The sequence below is a fragment of the Anas acuta genome, chromosome 7, assembly GCF_963932015.1.
Source record: "Anas acuta chromosome 7, bAnaAcu1.1, whole genome shotgun sequence".
In the NCBI taxonomy this organism is placed as follows: domain Eukaryota; kingdom Metazoa; phylum Chordata; class Aves; order Anseriformes; family Anatidae; genus Anas; species Anas acuta.
In genome coordinates, this window is record NC_088985.1 from 21,975,211 (window position 1) to 21,991,255 (window position 16,045).

The following is a 16,045-nucleotide window of genomic DNA, read 5'->3' on the forward strand; positions in this document are numbered from 1 at the left end:
GCAGATGGATCACCATAGGAGTAAAATAGAACTCATATGATCTGTGTTAAGCTAGATTTTCCAGTGTAAAGATGTCTGAAAAGAGAACACATCTGTTTTCTATTATGTCTAATAATGTTAGTAAAAAGATTTCAAACTCTCAGAACACACACCTTTATGCAGTCTAAAAAATGAAACAACAACAAAAATCCTTCAGTTGTCCCTGTGAAGTTAAAAAAACAACAAAAATTAACAGGAAGTTACAGTTTTGTCTGAGTGAAGTGATTTTCATTCTATTTGAAGGAAAGGGTTGTGATTATGTGTTTCTCCAGGTTCTTTGCGTTGTTAGTAACATAGCAACACAGAGGAAAAACACTGTGCACACCCTTTTATCAAGTAGCAAAATGCAGCCACAAACTAACAGTGCAGCAAATTATTAATCATGTTTAAGTATTTTCCATAGTTAAATAATTCCTAGATTGTTTGAATTGTCCTGCAGTTGGATCCTTTAGTGTGACTTCGAAGTCTGTGTGGCATGATGGCAAGCTTTCCTTTACATACTTTGTAACAGAAAATCAAGCCTGGTTAAGATTCAGTTTGGGGTTTTTCTGCTTTGCACAAAATAGCATCCATGATTTGTTTTTTGTTTGTGCCATAAGTATTATCAAATAACTAAAGAAGATAAAAATAGTTGGTTTACTCTTAATAAAAATTTTCAAACACAGAGCAAATAACAGAAGGTCGCTGTTAGGTCTTGTAGCATAGAAACTAAAATGAAACTTACATACTGAAAAAGAAAAGGTGAATATAGAAATTAAAACCGCAGTGTGGGGTCAAGTTTGCTGATGAGAATAATCAATATAAATCTCTGCCAAAGAAGCCCTTAAAAATAAGCCAGAAAAATTTAATGGCTTGAATCGTAACTTTTTAAAATTCCTGGTTAAAATCACTAGGCTTCCTTGGAACTCAGTAGACATAGCATGTAAGCAGATGGAGGACTTGATATGCTAAGGAGTTCAGTGCAAGTTGCTACCTGCTAACAGAGAGGGAGTAATAAAGTGGTTGGTAATGTGAGTTGGCATTTTCAGATCCAGGAATGGGTGTGAAGTTTCACTTCTCTTGGTTATTTGGGCAGCTAAGAGGAAGTGCTAACCACACCACTAACGGATTAATTAGCTTTGGCTCAAATGCAATACTATGTTTAATAGTTGGTCATCCGTAGATTGGTCATTTCATGATGATAAACTAAGTATTTCCCTTTTGATTTCTGATAAGAAAGTATTGTAGACCTAGTACAGATATGGTATACTTGAAGTGATTTAAAATCTGCTTCTGGAGGTAGGTAGGAGTTACGTTTATCTTTTGATATCTTATTTAGTGATAAAACAGAACTGTTTGTGACAGGACGGGATTTTTTTGTTGTTACTGTATTACTTCAGCAAAGCTGGAAAACTTTGAGACCTGCCTGGCTGAGCACCATAGGTGTGTAAGTCTTGGAGATCGCCAGGAAGGTATGTATGCGGAGTTAAGAAGCAACACTCAGTTGCTGTCTACAGCCAAAACACCTGATTGAAAAAAAAGGTCAGAAGATTTATTGAGCTATTCAAAAGCAGAAACTATCCTATGTCTAAAGATGTGCCACTTGGTGGTGTCAGGAGACCAGTGTTGAGCTGGAATTCAATGCTGTCTGCTCAGGCAAGAGTAAGAAGGCTGAAAGAACTCCAGCAAAGGGCAGTGTCCTTTGAAGATGAATAGATGACAGAAGGTCTTAACAGCTATGCGGGAAGGAAAGGACTCCCTGTCACCTTTAAAGTCATGATGTGGAGGGAGATTGCAGGCAATTCTGCCTTGAAGTTTAAAAAAAAAAGTCTAAAGAGTTCAGAGGAACAGAACTTCTTCATAGGCATCCACAGTCCTGGTGCAGAAATCTGGGTGTCTAGATACATATCAGAAACAAGCAGAGTAGAAGACCTTGCAGGAAAGGATTGAACAGCAACAAATTGTTGAAAGACATGATGGGAGGGTAGAGGAGGGAAGGCTTTCTCCAAGACCCTTCGAAGTCATACAGATGAGATTTAGCGATGACCTTGAAGCACCCTTATTACATTTGAAAACATGACTTCAGCCATTGGGTAGCCATGTGATCAAAACCAGACTGGATATGGTCCTGGGTGACCTGTTGTAGCTGAGACTGTTTGGGTAGTGGAGTTGAGCTAGATGATCCAGAGAGCTTCCAACCTCAGCAGTTCTGTCCTTCTGTTAAGGGAGGAGTGAAACATCCAGTGAACAGGATCACTTTAGGGAAAACAAGAGACCAACTGCCTAAAGCTTGAAGTTTAGCTAAAGCTTAGAATTAGTCTAAGATAGTATATCAACTGAATATTAGATGTCTTGCTCTTGCTGGAGTGGGAAAAGATGGGAGGCTATTGTTGTCCAACTTGTTAGAACTGGGGGAAACAAAGGACTTCAGAGGCAACTAGTAGCAGGCAAGTAGACTGTCTAACTGACCCACCCTTCCTGAGGTATCGCAATTTTAAAGATTACCATGTGTTCAAATGTGTGCACTGCTGTCATTTGCTCAGGACAGATGAAAATGTGGAAGTGCAAATTCACACTGGAAAATTTTGAAAGCACTACTGTTGATGAGCTGTTCTTGAGTTAATGTCATCATGTAAGAGGGTGTGGTTGCTGATCTGGTCATCCAGATTATCTGAGACTTCTGAAGTTCTTTTGGGAGTTAATGTAAGTCACTCCAGCTTCATATCAAACTGAAATAGCGGGTCTGCAAAATTTTTCTACAGATGTACAAGAGAAACTATTTTATTTGCTTTTCCCTGGAATCAGATTTGGTTTAGGTGTCTTTTGGGTAGTCTTACTGTTTGTTTGATTTCCCCTTCCATTATTCTTTAAACCACATATATTTTTATCTGTTGTTCTGAAATAGGAAGTCATACTGGTGGTTGAACTATGTAAGGGAAAATAAGAAAATTTGGAATAGACATTTTTTGTTGATTAATTTTGCATTGATGGAAAAAGAGTGAAGAGAAGTTGTTTTTTCATTATCCAGCTGCATAAAGGACATTGAAGCATTTGTTCCTTTCACCTGTGGGAATTGTTTCCAATTTGTTCATATTATAGTTACTTTCAAAGATATTTACATTCTAGAAGATGTAATAAAGAGGAAAAAGGCATTAAGCTACACAGTATTTTTCTGATTTATGCACTTCGGGCTTTGCAGTCGTATGGAATGATGGACTAATCTTTGACTGTTGAATAATATCAGTGCCTGGCTGCAGGACGTCTGTTCTTAGAAAAGTTTGGTCAAATGTAGAGGGAGATGTTTCTTTGTTGTATAATGCCAGACTTATATGAGTTGTATAGAACATCAATTTTTGGAATGTTCAAGGCACAGGAAAAAACAATAAAGCCTATCTGTTTGAGAAAGGCCATCTGCTGTTGTTTCCTGTGCTGGGTGTACATTACTCTGTAATGTCAAGATTTGCTGCGTCAAATCACAGACAATGTTATATAGTACTACAGTCAGGGGTATAAATAACCTAAATAATAATATAAACACTGAAATAAGGCATATCTGTTCTAAATCTAGGTTTGTCTTGTGGGTTGAATGCAATTATGATTACATAACAGGAGAAATGTTTTCTTAAGCTCCCTAAAGTTGAGACATGCATGGAGTCAGTTTCAGCTAATGTCCAGCTCTGTGCAACAATTTGCAAAATGTGAAGATGTATCTAGGATTGATTTAAGGCTCACTGAAATAACCTGATATATTTCCATAACTCCTAAAGGACACTGGATCAAGGGTACGCTACTGAATCAAGGTGTCTGTTCAGTAAAGAGAAGAAAAAAATGACATCAGTTTCAGTTGTGGTCAGTTTTAAAGGTTAGAACAGCTTCATGCAGTACCTGTACGGCAAAGCCTGATCTTAAACTGCTTTTCACATCTAACCCATCCCCTATGTGTGAGAAATATGTGAGGCATAGCTGGAATATTACTGTGCTCTGGCCACTCTTTCCCCAATTTATTTTTTTTTTTGAGGGGCAGGGCTGGTGGAAGACCCCCAGGTGGTATTGGGACTGGCTGCTGGTTGAGGATTGCCAACGTGCCAGCACGCAATGACTATTTTATGTGGCACATCACTTAAATTACAGGACCAAAAGCAATTTAATTTCAGACAGTAAAAAGCTCTGCAAGAGAGGATTGTGAATATTAATTCATAACCTAATTTAATGACAATATTGTGTGGAAAGGGACTAAGATTATGTTGACACCTAAGAGAGCAGGAGACTGAGCCTAGTACTCTATTTATATCCTTTCACTTCTAAAGTCCTGCGACAAACTAAAGAAGTTTTTAGACAGAAAGAGGTAAGGAGGGTAGGAAAGACCTATGGAACCTAAATGAAAGCTAAGGCTTGAAGGAAAAGTGTGTGAATGATGGTATCAATGTGCTGATAGCTCAGTCAAGACAGTGTTGTAGACCCTGAAATTTAGCTGAGAAGACTTCATTAGAGATTTTTACAAGTTTTCTCAGTCTAGCTGGGGAGAACAGGATGGACTGAAGAGGTTCTCAGACCTGAAGTGGAGCATCCCCAGTCAGATGTAAACGATGTGCTCAGTGAACTGGCAGATAAAAATGAATTGACCATAGGTTGAAAGCAGAGCTGGGTGTTTTTTAAGATACAACAAACAAAGAAAGGGAAAGACATGCAAGAGGGAAGTTAAGACAAGGAGAGGAAAGCTAGATTGGGAAACAGAATGTCCAGAGGGTCACAAGTTAAACAAGAAGGGTCAGCAGGGAAGCAGAGAGAAGTTCTGAGCCTGTCATGGAGATAGTTGTAGAAGTAGGGAGAGGGAGAGCTGCATAGACCCAGCATAATCCTGTTGCAGAGAATCCTTATCTTCTCCGTGAAGAAGCACTGTAATCTACTCAAAGGGACCTCACTTTCGTTGTGTGCTTATGGGTCCTTTTTTCCCCACTTCAGCTGCAAAATTGGTATTTTGTTTGAAAATGTTCTCTATAATATTTACAAAGTAAAATTATCTTGGGATTTTCTCACTGGCAACAATCTCAGTTATTCCGATAATCCACTTCATTATTGGAGTAAGCTGTTACTGCATGCTATGGTAAATAAAGGCAGTGCCAGAAATCATGAGACCAATGCCACACTGTTAGAAAGTCTGCTTAAAAGACGTTTCTGAGGTTAAAAGTGCATGCAATTTTCACTTTTTAAGGAGGATGAGGGTGACAAATGCTGACCCAAAGGAGGCAGGGTCTGCCACAGGAGTCATTATCTCCTGGGCATATTCTGTTGGTAGCACTCCCATGAGCCATATCTAATTTGGATACATTTGGAGAATTTAGAGGCAAGCAGATGAACCTATTCCAAAAAGTAGAGTATGGGCAAGAAGATTAATTTTGTGAAGAATGTAGCAAGCACATTGACTGTGTTTGTTCTATTTCATTGCTTTCAGTACAGAGATGCATGTATGTCTTTGTGTCAGTTTTTGTGTGATACAGCTGTAATATCTTCATACAGGACTTCTCATCTAAGAGAATATAAAACTACATAGGTGAAGAACGTATTATATCCTGTAGTTTACCAGTGAGAACTCTGTGGAAGAAACAAGTGATGTAGCTGCTAAAGGTTATACAGAAAATAATTATAAAAAATATACATCTTTTTTAAAATTTAGATGTTTAACCTCTAACCTTTTTAACATTTAGGTTAATGGTGTGTCTTCAGGAAAGAAGACAGCATGTTAAAGTTCAGTGAAACAAAAAATACAAATCAGTACTACTCGGTCATTAGATAACATTTGCAATGATCTTTTGTTTTGTCTTGGGTTTTCAAGTCACAGCTGGAATCATTTGGTTGACAGACACAAGCAAAGGATAAAATGAAACTTCTGTTTGATGTATACTTGAATTATAATAATGATTTTCACTTCATTTCAGGTTAATTGGCAGTGCATCCATAGCACTTAAGGATCTTGTAGGTAACCAAAGCAGATCTTTTCCCTTCAAACTCATACCTCTGCTAAACGAAAGGGGACAAGAAACTGGAGTGAGTGGCTCACATTTTTTTCTTTTTCTATATTCTTGATCAAAATGCTTCAGCAACAGAACTAATAGTGATATAAACATACTTCCAAATTTTTTTTTTAACTGTATAGATTAAATTTGTTGCAATTTTGTAGCAAAAGCCTCAGACGGATGTAATTTATAACAGAATGTAATTACGCCAAGTTTAATATCAAAGATAATTCTTTAAATAAACAATTTTCTCTGTATGAACTATATATTTGTATACATGTGTTATAGATACTGTGAAAATGAGCCTGGTATTAAAAAAATAAAGAAGGAAAGAAAGAAAAAGCGTTTTCTTAAATAACAGTTCCATGTTCACTTCTTGCTGTATTCTTTCTAATACCCACCTGCGTCATAATGCTGACTCTAAGAAGAACATAATCACGTGCATGTTTACTTCCAGCTCAGTTCAGAAAATTAGGCAAGAACTTGCTTAACTTAGTTTAGGATGTGTTTAAATTTACAAGAGTGATTAACTGATATCTGATAAAAGTAGCGTCTAGAACTGGGACCTTACTGTTTGCACAGACTGGCTGCTAAGCCACTTCATACTATGTTCCAGTCCTCAATAAGAGGCTTTAAAGGGTAATTTCAGTATCTCTTCAGCTGTAGTTTAATATCATGGTTAGTTGGTCACAGGGTTGTGGTGGTTTTGCTGACTCCTCATGTTACTGTGGCAACTAGGAATAATGTTTTATTCATTAATGCAAAAACACAGTCAAACACTAAAAAACAATTCTGTAATTACAGTGGAAAATGACATCATATTTTTTTTCCAGGATGGAAGTATGAACAAGCAATTAGGAGAGCCAGATAGGAAATTTTACTTATGGTTCAGACTTATTAAGTTGTTGGTTAGATAGTGTTATTTCTCTCTGCCTTTTTCATTTGTAAATTTAGGATGTCACCTAATCTGCCATCAGCGTTGTGAAAATATATTAATATTTGTTGCACATCTTATATGCATGCATTTTAACGTTTTTTTTCTAAATATAAACACTGCAATCCCATTCTCTAAATATAATTTTAGAGTCTATTCCATTACCTGGAACTTCTTCAGCCTTTATTGTTTGTATCTATGTATAGCTTACTATCAGTTTACTCGTTCACTAATAAGCTGAAACTTTATTATAAACCCTGCTGTGACCATGAATAGTTATTGCTCATGTTCAGTGTTAGAACGACTTAACGGCTTTAAATGAATTGTTGTGAATACTGTGTGCTTCATACAAAACCGTGTATTTCTCTATAGGCAACAATTGATTTGGTAGTAGGATATGAGCCACCAGCGGGACCTGCAAATCCAAATGACCCAGGAGGGACCAATACACAAGAAGGTACTTCAACCTTGTTTTCAGAACATTGTTGTTAAAAGATCATGGAAATATGTAAGATAAGGCAAGAAAGTGATTAAACAGAATTGTTCGCCACCAAAAAAAATATATATAAAATAATACTAACCAGAAGCAAGCATGCCAAGACTGCCAAATAGTGATTTAAAAAGAAATTAAGGATGATTCAGCACTACAGTTAGGAGGAAAATTGGAATTTCCTGGCACAAAATGTTTTTAGCTTCATTTTCTCCAGTGGAATTGAGTTACAAAAGAATTACTTTGTTTAAAAGCTTTTCAAAAGGGCTTTTGTTAAAGAATTAAAGATTTTTATATATACATTATATACATATTATATATGTTTTTTAATGCTCGAAGAAATAGCAGTTATCTATCAGCTTACTGCAGAGGTAAGAAAAATAAGCAGGGAAGTTGCACTTTTTGAAAAACATATTTCTATGTTGGAGCCTTATGAAAAGATTTTCTTATTTTTTTTTTTTTTGTAGAATAAGTAAGTTTTGAAATACACTTCTGTATCTTATTTTAGGCTTGATACTTGAGTAGTCCGTGTAATTATTGTAGGGAATATTCTTTTGTCTTGATGTATAATTTTACCCAGTCTTTTTCTGAGAGTGTTTTTGAGATCCACTGTTTTTTCAGACTTATGGGAGAACTGTGAAGTAACAACAGATTTCTTCAGTTGACAGGCAAATAATTACCGTAATAGCCAGGCTGTGCTTGTGCAGAATTAAATGTAAAGAATTTGATGCATTTGAGGAAAAAATAAATCAGTTTGGCCATTATCTGCTGATAGAGAGTTACATAAGAAGGAAAAAAATTAGAGGTGAAGAATCTGAAATTTTGATTCCACTGAGAGGTGTGCTTGAGGAGTGGAAGGTTAGGTAATGTAAACAGAAAAGTTGTGTGTTAAATTACTAAACTTTGCAATATTACATTGAAATCTGGACTTGCAGGCTAAAAATACTATTTGACTTGTATGAGATTATTTTGATAGCCTTTTAAAAATGCACTTATATTTGAACTATAAGGTAATACAGATAAACAGAACACAGCAGGCTTTTAGCTAGTATCCAGCAACTGTGTGAAAATTATTTCAGTGCCAGTTAGCAAACACACCTTAGTTCATTATTGTAAATACCTATTTCCCATGAAATAAAGTCACCTCCCCAGTTGTGACTGCTGCAGTTCCTTTTCGGAAATTAAAAAAAATTTGAAAAAAAATAATTTAAAAAAAATTAAAATGAAGTGCTAAGTTGGGATGTGTAATCAAACAGTTGCATGTGTCCATCAGGGCAGATGAATCTGAAAAATGTTAGGGAGGTGGAGTTTTCCAGTTGTCAAGTAGATGGTATGTCAGTCTTTGTGGTTTTACATGTCTCTTGCAAGAACTGCTGATGAATTCATTATGCAAAGTGTTCATTACCCTGTGTTGACAAATTCACTCACAAAGTTAATAAACATTGTTAATGCTAGCTTGTTCTTACTGTAGGTTTTACCATACTCACTGTCCTCCGTTTAAGAAAAGAAACTAGAAACACAAGGGAATTAAACAATTTTGTGGTCTAGATATTTATGGATTCTGTTTTGCAGTGCTGGAATTTCACTGTTTGATATAGAACTGTCTTCCACAGAGCTGCTGTGATTTCAGAACTGTCATTGAAGAGACTTACTAAAAAACTTCCCTTTATTCCACAGTTAAATGCTGTGGAGGGGGATTCATATTTTTATTTAAGATGGCACTATTCACCCTTGAGAAACCCTAAATATCTTCATATTTTCAAGGCTCTGAGGTAAAAACTTCAGATGCTATGCTAGAGCCTATTCTTGCTTCTAGGAAAAATAGCTTTAACTGGAATGAAAGTAATTGCTTCTGGTGATATTCTCATGATGATTAATTACAACTGAATTGCACTTTACTATTACTGAACTTGTTTGGTTCAAAAAAGTATATAGGAATTGTATTAGATAATCTGCATTCTGAAGTGGGACAGACCTGTGGTTAGCTTGGTTAGGATATAAATTTATTCTTAAGCAGGTTAAAATAACTAACTTCCAAAAGGATTTGGAAGCATGTCAGCAAAAAATAAATAAATGCATTTGTTAAAATGAGATGATAATAAAATTCCAGTATAACTCTCGTATATCAGACTCTTATTCCCAGAACTTCAATATTAAGCTGTACTATTTGTTTATTGACTGCAATGTTTTTTAACTGTAGCAGATGGAGAAGACGATGGAGATTATGAAGATGGCATGGATGGTCCTGTTGGTAACGTCACGACAACAGTTCCAAGTGGCACAAAGGAAGCCCAGCTAGCTAGGCGCATCACCAAAGGAAAGAAAACACGGAGAATCCTTTCTAACAAACCACAAGATTTCCAGGTAATAGATTTATTAAATATTGCATGTTGCCTTTTTCTGACTTGTCATGACATCACTCCTTTCACATTGTCTTGAGTATAATTTATGTCAGATCATGCAAAGCTAATAGACTGTAGAAACAATTAATCACTTTGCTTGAAAGCCTGTACTTCCAAATTATTTTTCAAAAGTGCCTGTTACAGAGATGTCCAGTTTTGAACATTTGACTGAAATCTGGGTAAACCTTATTTATTATACATCTGTAGATAACAAGCTAAAATAGCACCTTTAAAAATAAGTAGTAAAAGCATGTTAAAAAAAAAAAACCTTGCTGCAAAACTTACCTCCAACTTGTTTTGAAAAAGTCAAGTGAAATTATACTTGCTGTCATAGTTGATGCTTTAAAAGTCTATCTATGCTTAAAAGTGTATCTGCCAGCAACTTCAGGTGCTGGTTAACTTTTTTGGTGGCATACTGAGAAATTGTTGTCAACAGAGAAGGCATAGGGTGTGAGTTAATACAGATGTTTAATTTTCATTATTGTTTATTTATATTTATTCAGATTCGTGTTAGAGTCATCGAAGGTCGTCAGTTGCCTGGAAATAACATAAAACCGGTTGTCAAAGTTCATGTTTGTGGTCAGACACACCGAACAAGAATCAAAAGAGGAAACAACCCATATTTTGATGAAGTGAGTGTTGTAAAAAAAAAACATTCATCTGAAAGGTTGATGCCATCAAATGAGGAAAAAATGGTTATCACAGCTTTCATTATAGTCAATAAATAATAATTTTGTAATATTTAAGGATAATGTGACTAACATGAATTTCCAAGTACCCAGTCCCTTTATTTATGTATTCACATTAGTAAATGCAACATCACTATTTCTGGCAGTCCTAGCAAACTATCTAGAAAGAAATCAAACTTCAACTGAGACATATGGAACTTGTTCTTTGATATGATCGGCCATGTGACATAACAAGGGCTTTGAATAGGTTATAAAATCACTGAAAAATTAGGAAATCACTGTAGTCTTCTTTTGGTGTTTGCAGCTGAGCTTTCCATACAGTGCTTTGGGTAAGTAAGACTGCTACACAGAATCTGGAAAAGCCTTTGTGTTGCTACACATGATCTGTAAATGCACAGCTAGATTTTTGTCCAGACAGGGATTTGTACATCAAACATATGGAAATGGCTGGAAGGAATTTATAAACATAAAAGTATAAACAGCACAAAAATAAATGATCCTGTGTTTGGAACAGTAAACATGTGGACGTTTAACTCATGCAGGCAAAAACAAGGAATGTAGTGAAAAGACTGAGACTTGAACTAAGCTGTAGGTAGCATTTAAAATTTATTAAGCATTGGTAGGGAAAAAGAAAAGAGGGGGGAAGGGAAGGGAAGGGAAAGGAAGGGGAGAAAATCACGTGCACATTGTATCAATTTTTAGTCAGTCTCAGTATTTAGAGGTGGGGCCATTTTTATTTACTCCTTTTCTGTTGTTGGATAGAGTACTGACTGAAGTATCTCTGGTCTCAAAGACCAAACTTAGTAAAGCATATGCTATCAATAAAGCAAATAACCTATTAAATAGTATATTTATCTTCATGCTATCAGACTATCAGGTTTTTTACAATAGCCATTTCACAGATGCAAATCATTACAATCGCTTATCGTCATGAACACTAAAGACTATTTTGACAGGTACAACAGAGATGACTAGACCAGGATTGAATGTCCCAGAGAACAAATAACTTTTATAGTAAAGAAGCTGTTCCCCTGAGAAGACTATGAAGTGCAGAGCAAGGGCGATGCTGATAGTTTACAACAGGACTATACCTACTACTACATTCTTTCAAATGGAAGTCTTGACTTTGTCTTCTATTTTAATACTAAGTTTATTTACCTAGTTCGGTTTTTAATTCTGCACTAAATTATCAGATAATGTTTCCAACAAGGAGCCAGGCTGATAGTATTTTAGCAGGCATATTTCAAAAGCCTTTTAAAATCATGTTTTCATATTTTCTATTCAGAGAGTTATGTGAGGCATTTTCTGTTTCAAAATGTTTGTTTGTTTTTGTTTTTACCTTAACAGCTATTTTTCTACAATGTCAACATGACTCCTTTGGAGTTGCTTGATGAAACAATTAGCATTCGGGTAAGAAAAAATGGTGCATGTTCCAAGGGGCAGCTGGATGCATATGGGGTTGTCTGGCCATTTCACTGTGAAGTTTAGGAGCATTCCTGTTTCATATCTATCTTTATAGGTGTATGATTCTTATTCTCTACGAGCAGACTGTCTAATGGGAGAGTTTAAGGTGAGCATGAAACCAACCTCCGTATCTTGACTAAATTAAAGAAAATGAGATATTTTTTTTAAGTCCTTGTTTTAAAAATTCAAAATTATACTGCTTTAGCATGGGGCCAAAGGTTACCTAGTGATGTCTTGCTTGTTATGCTAGAGACTGGTTGTTCTAACCACTGATAATCAGTTTTCTGATTTGAGTGGATGATTATTGTTAAAGAAAATTTTGTTTTATTTACCAAGTTCTTTCACTTGTATCCAAGAGAAAAAATGTATTTTCCAAAAGGTAAATGTTTCACTTGAAAAGTAACAAGGTGATTATTTGGTATGAGGTAGGGCCTGAAGAAATAATTTTATTAGGCAGAATATGATGCACATGTCAGCGTAAAGATGCACATTCTTAAGTGATGTGGAAAGGTCATTTTGTCAGAAATTTGTTAAGTAAAAATCATGGAAAAGTTTAAATTAATTTCTGCCCTTCTCATGTTGGTGTTGTTTTTATTTGTATGCATTACAGTCACTATTGAGAGATGAACATCTGCCTATTGAAGGTATCCTAAGGCAGTATAGACAAAGTATTCACATGACAATTGTAGTAGTTGCTGGGATCCCCTATTATAACACTTCCAGTGTCAGTGTTGGTTGTCTTTTGTGTCTGCTTATTTTGTACTGCAAAAATTCAGTACATCTCTGGATCACCTTTTCATGAAAATATGTACATGTGGAAGAGCGCTCCTCTCTAGATGAAGCTTGCTTGGTTTTGCTCTGTGCTGCTTGTGTTACCATGTAATTTCTAATGATTCAGACAGGTATATTTCTCTATGAAGGACTGAAGGACTAATAGGAACAGGCAGGTGACAGCATGTCATTCAGATGCTTTCTGTTCCCATGTGCATTCCAGGAAGAAACCCCAAGAGCAATTTTTTTTAGATAATGACTTTTTCAGACCTGCAAGGAATATTGGCCCAGTTGCCATGAGTAAACATTCCTGAACATGTTTAAAACCTGATACAATCAATACAGTAGGGATTCATGTGCAATCTTGTCTAGGTTTGACACAGTGGGGAAAAAATTGCTCACCTTTTATAAAAAGAGAAATTAAATTACTCATTAAAAAAAAAAAAAGCTTAATTTCTGCAACCAAACTGAGCAGGATGCTGAGCAGGAAATAAGGAAATAAGGGAAAAAAGATTTCTGAAAAGCCTGTATGAACGTAAAATAATGGAGGAGTTTAAGAAGAAGTAATTAGCCCCATCTTCTGTCTCCAATAAATGGGAAAGCTGGGGATCTGAGGACGGAAGGAGCAACCTGTTAGTTTGTATCCATCTTTTATTGCATTTTCTTCTTGATTGCTCTACCCATTCAAAATTCTTTTTTTGTAAATGTACAGCATTTTCTCTTTCTCATCCCGAGAATATGCTATGTAAACTTTCTCTTGTTTGTGACAAACTTTGGAAAAAGTGTGGAGGACTTGCCTAGCATTTCCCTGTTCTGGTATTTCTTCAGATATAATGCCTTTGATCTTTATTTCAGATTGACGTTGGCTATGTTTATGATGAACCTGGTAAGTAACAGCTACCTCAGAGCTTCTTTCCTAGAAGAAAAGCGTTCTTGAGTTGTTAAAACTTGGAATTGAAACATTTTCATTACTATTTCTAAAGTAAAAATGTAAGTAAATGGAAAGTTGAAATTGCTGCTTAACGTATAAACAAAAAAAATAAATCCAACAATATGTAGTTCCTTTTAATGATTTCAAGATGAAGAACAAGCACATAAAATTTGTATATTAGCTTTGGTATCAAAGACCAAAAAAAAAAAAAAAAGATGATGCAAAAGTATTTGTAAATTGTGAAATAGTGTGCCACTTAATGTTTTAACACCGCTAGATTTCCTGTTTTGAATAGCGATATTCAGACCTGTCTAAGGATAAATTTTAAAAATAAGTACTTGTAGGATAAAGTAGGCTTTTTGGAGCAGTTGGCTTTGACATTGATTTCTGTTTTTATTTAATGGATGTTACTAGGGGTGTTTTACGTTCATTTTTAGGCCATGCAGTCATGAGAAAATGGCTTTTGCTGAGTGATCCTGAGGATACAAGCTCAGGAGCTAAAGGCTATATGAAAGTTAGCATGTTTGTCCTAGGAACTGGAGATGAGCCACCAGTAAGTTTGATTTACATGCTTTTCTTCTTTATCCACCCTTGATAATTCATGTTCCCCCTCACAGCTCTGTATAACGTCCTCTGTAAGCAGCATGTAACTTCTGTGTCCTGGAAGAAGCACAGATCTGTTAGCCTGATGTCACATGCAAGCTAATATGTAATTCCTCTTAGCATATCTCATCAGACTGAGCAGCATACTGATATCAGTTCCAGGACTAACTCAGGGATGTCTTGACTACTGTATAATATAGACAAGCCTGCAGAGAAACCTGAGTACCAGAAAGCTCCAAATACTTACCAGGTGAAAATCAGGCCCATCAATAATTACAGTTTAGGCATGAGTTAATTTGATGTATAGGAAAACATGTTAAAAGTAACTTCTGCTTTTAACAATTCAGTCTTTAACTGTCTGTTGTCTTGTAAAGGTAAAAATAAGCCCTCTCTGTAACTTTTTTTCTCACTTGACTGTTGTAGTTCCAATACTGCTGTTATTCCTGATTAAGATTTATACATTCTGCTACTCCTTAGTTAAATGTAATGTCACTACAACCATGGAATATATCCTTCTTGTTCAATATTATAGGATCATAGAATGTTTTGGGTTGGAAGGGACCTGTAGAGATCAGGCTGTCTTCATGATTCTTGACATCACAAGGATATTGTAGTTATTTGTGGTGACATTTTTGATCTCCTGTTTATTTCTAAGGGAGGAAGCAGTAAGTTTTGGTAAATTATATCAGAATTGTATGTATTTTCTAATTATAGTTAGATTCCTTACCACAATATTCATCTTGAGATAGGTATGAAAATTTCACAGCTGGTCTTACGCATGAGTGCAATAATGATCATCAGATGATGTTTTCAGAAGTGTTATTATAGTAGGCTTCTACAGTTGAATAGCATACAGATTAAAATATAAATAAAATAGTTTGAGTATAATTATTTTTTATAGTTTGATAATTCAATGAAGTCTCATTCTTTATAATGAAACTGACACAGTCTTCTACCTGTAAGATGTTGTGAGCACCAGTTTAACTCATCGCCTTAAATTTATAGATTACTTCGTCTTTCTTACATACCAGATACTATGTGCCAATATATCTCCCAACAGGTTGAAAAAAGGGAAAGAGATAATGAAAGTGATGATGTGGAGAGCAATCTGTTATTACCAGCTGGAATTGCACTTCGATGGGTCACTTTCCTTCTCAAAATCTACAGAGCTGAGGATATTCCACAAAGTACATCAGTCTTATTACTTGTCCATTGGTGTATTCGATTGCCATTAGAAATACCTGTGACAGCTGTTTGGAAACATTCCATGAACATAACACATCTTGAGTGTTTTACATCATTATTTGAGCCAACAATTCTGTGATGGTTTAAGTAGCCTATTTCAAGCTCTTTGGTAATACTCAGGAAGTCTACTTAATTCTTGTAATGGTTAATTTAATGTTACGCACTAGATGAGTAATGTTCCTCTGTTGCTGAGTGGGCCACATTGCTTCAGGTAGTGGTCATCTTCATTAGATTATGTCCAATCACAGAAGTTAAGATTCGAGTCCAGATGATCTGCAGGTATGCTGGATGTTCTGTGCATGTCTAGTTTGAGTATATAGTGCATGTTTCATTTTCATCCATCTTAGCATGACTTCTTCCTTTATCTGTGACAACAAGTGACTGTGTCTACAGGTAATTGAGTAAATTTTTTTCAAATACAACTATGCCCCTAAATTGAGGAGCGCATGAGCACTCCGTAGGATGTTTCAAAAATTTATATTAT

General features: G+C 35.6%; 1 protein-coding gene across 11 annotated transcripts in view; it reads left to right on the forward strand.

Annotated features, from left to right (window-relative positions):
• Nucleotides 1-16,045, forward strand: part of MYOF (myoferlin) — a 70,307-nt gene that overhangs the window by 13,515 nt on the left and 40,747 nt on the right. For 8 of the 11 annotated variants that reach the window (XM_068688044.1, XM_068688048.1, XM_068688047.1 and 5 more), the window contains 9 exons: nucleotides 5,955-6,063; nucleotides 7,339-7,423; nucleotides 9,657-9,820; nucleotides 10,362-10,490; nucleotides 11,895-11,957; nucleotides 12,067-12,117; nucleotides 13,638-13,668; nucleotides 14,151-14,266; nucleotides 15,377-15,503. In XM_068688044.1, coding sequence (XP_068544145.1) covers nucleotides 5,955-6,063; nucleotides 7,339-7,423; nucleotides 9,657-9,820; nucleotides 10,362-10,490; nucleotides 11,895-11,957; nucleotides 12,067-12,117; nucleotides 13,638-13,668; nucleotides 14,151-14,266; nucleotides 15,377-15,503 — 875 coding nt within the window. The remainder of the gene's footprint in view (nucleotides 1-5,954; nucleotides 6,064-7,338; nucleotides 7,424-9,656; nucleotides 9,821-10,361; nucleotides 10,491-11,894; nucleotides 11,958-12,066; nucleotides 12,118-13,637; nucleotides 13,669-14,150; nucleotides 14,267-15,376; nucleotides 15,504-16,045) is intronic. The other 3 variants (XM_068688045.1, XM_068688054.1, XM_068688051.1) reach the window with 1 other exon arrangement.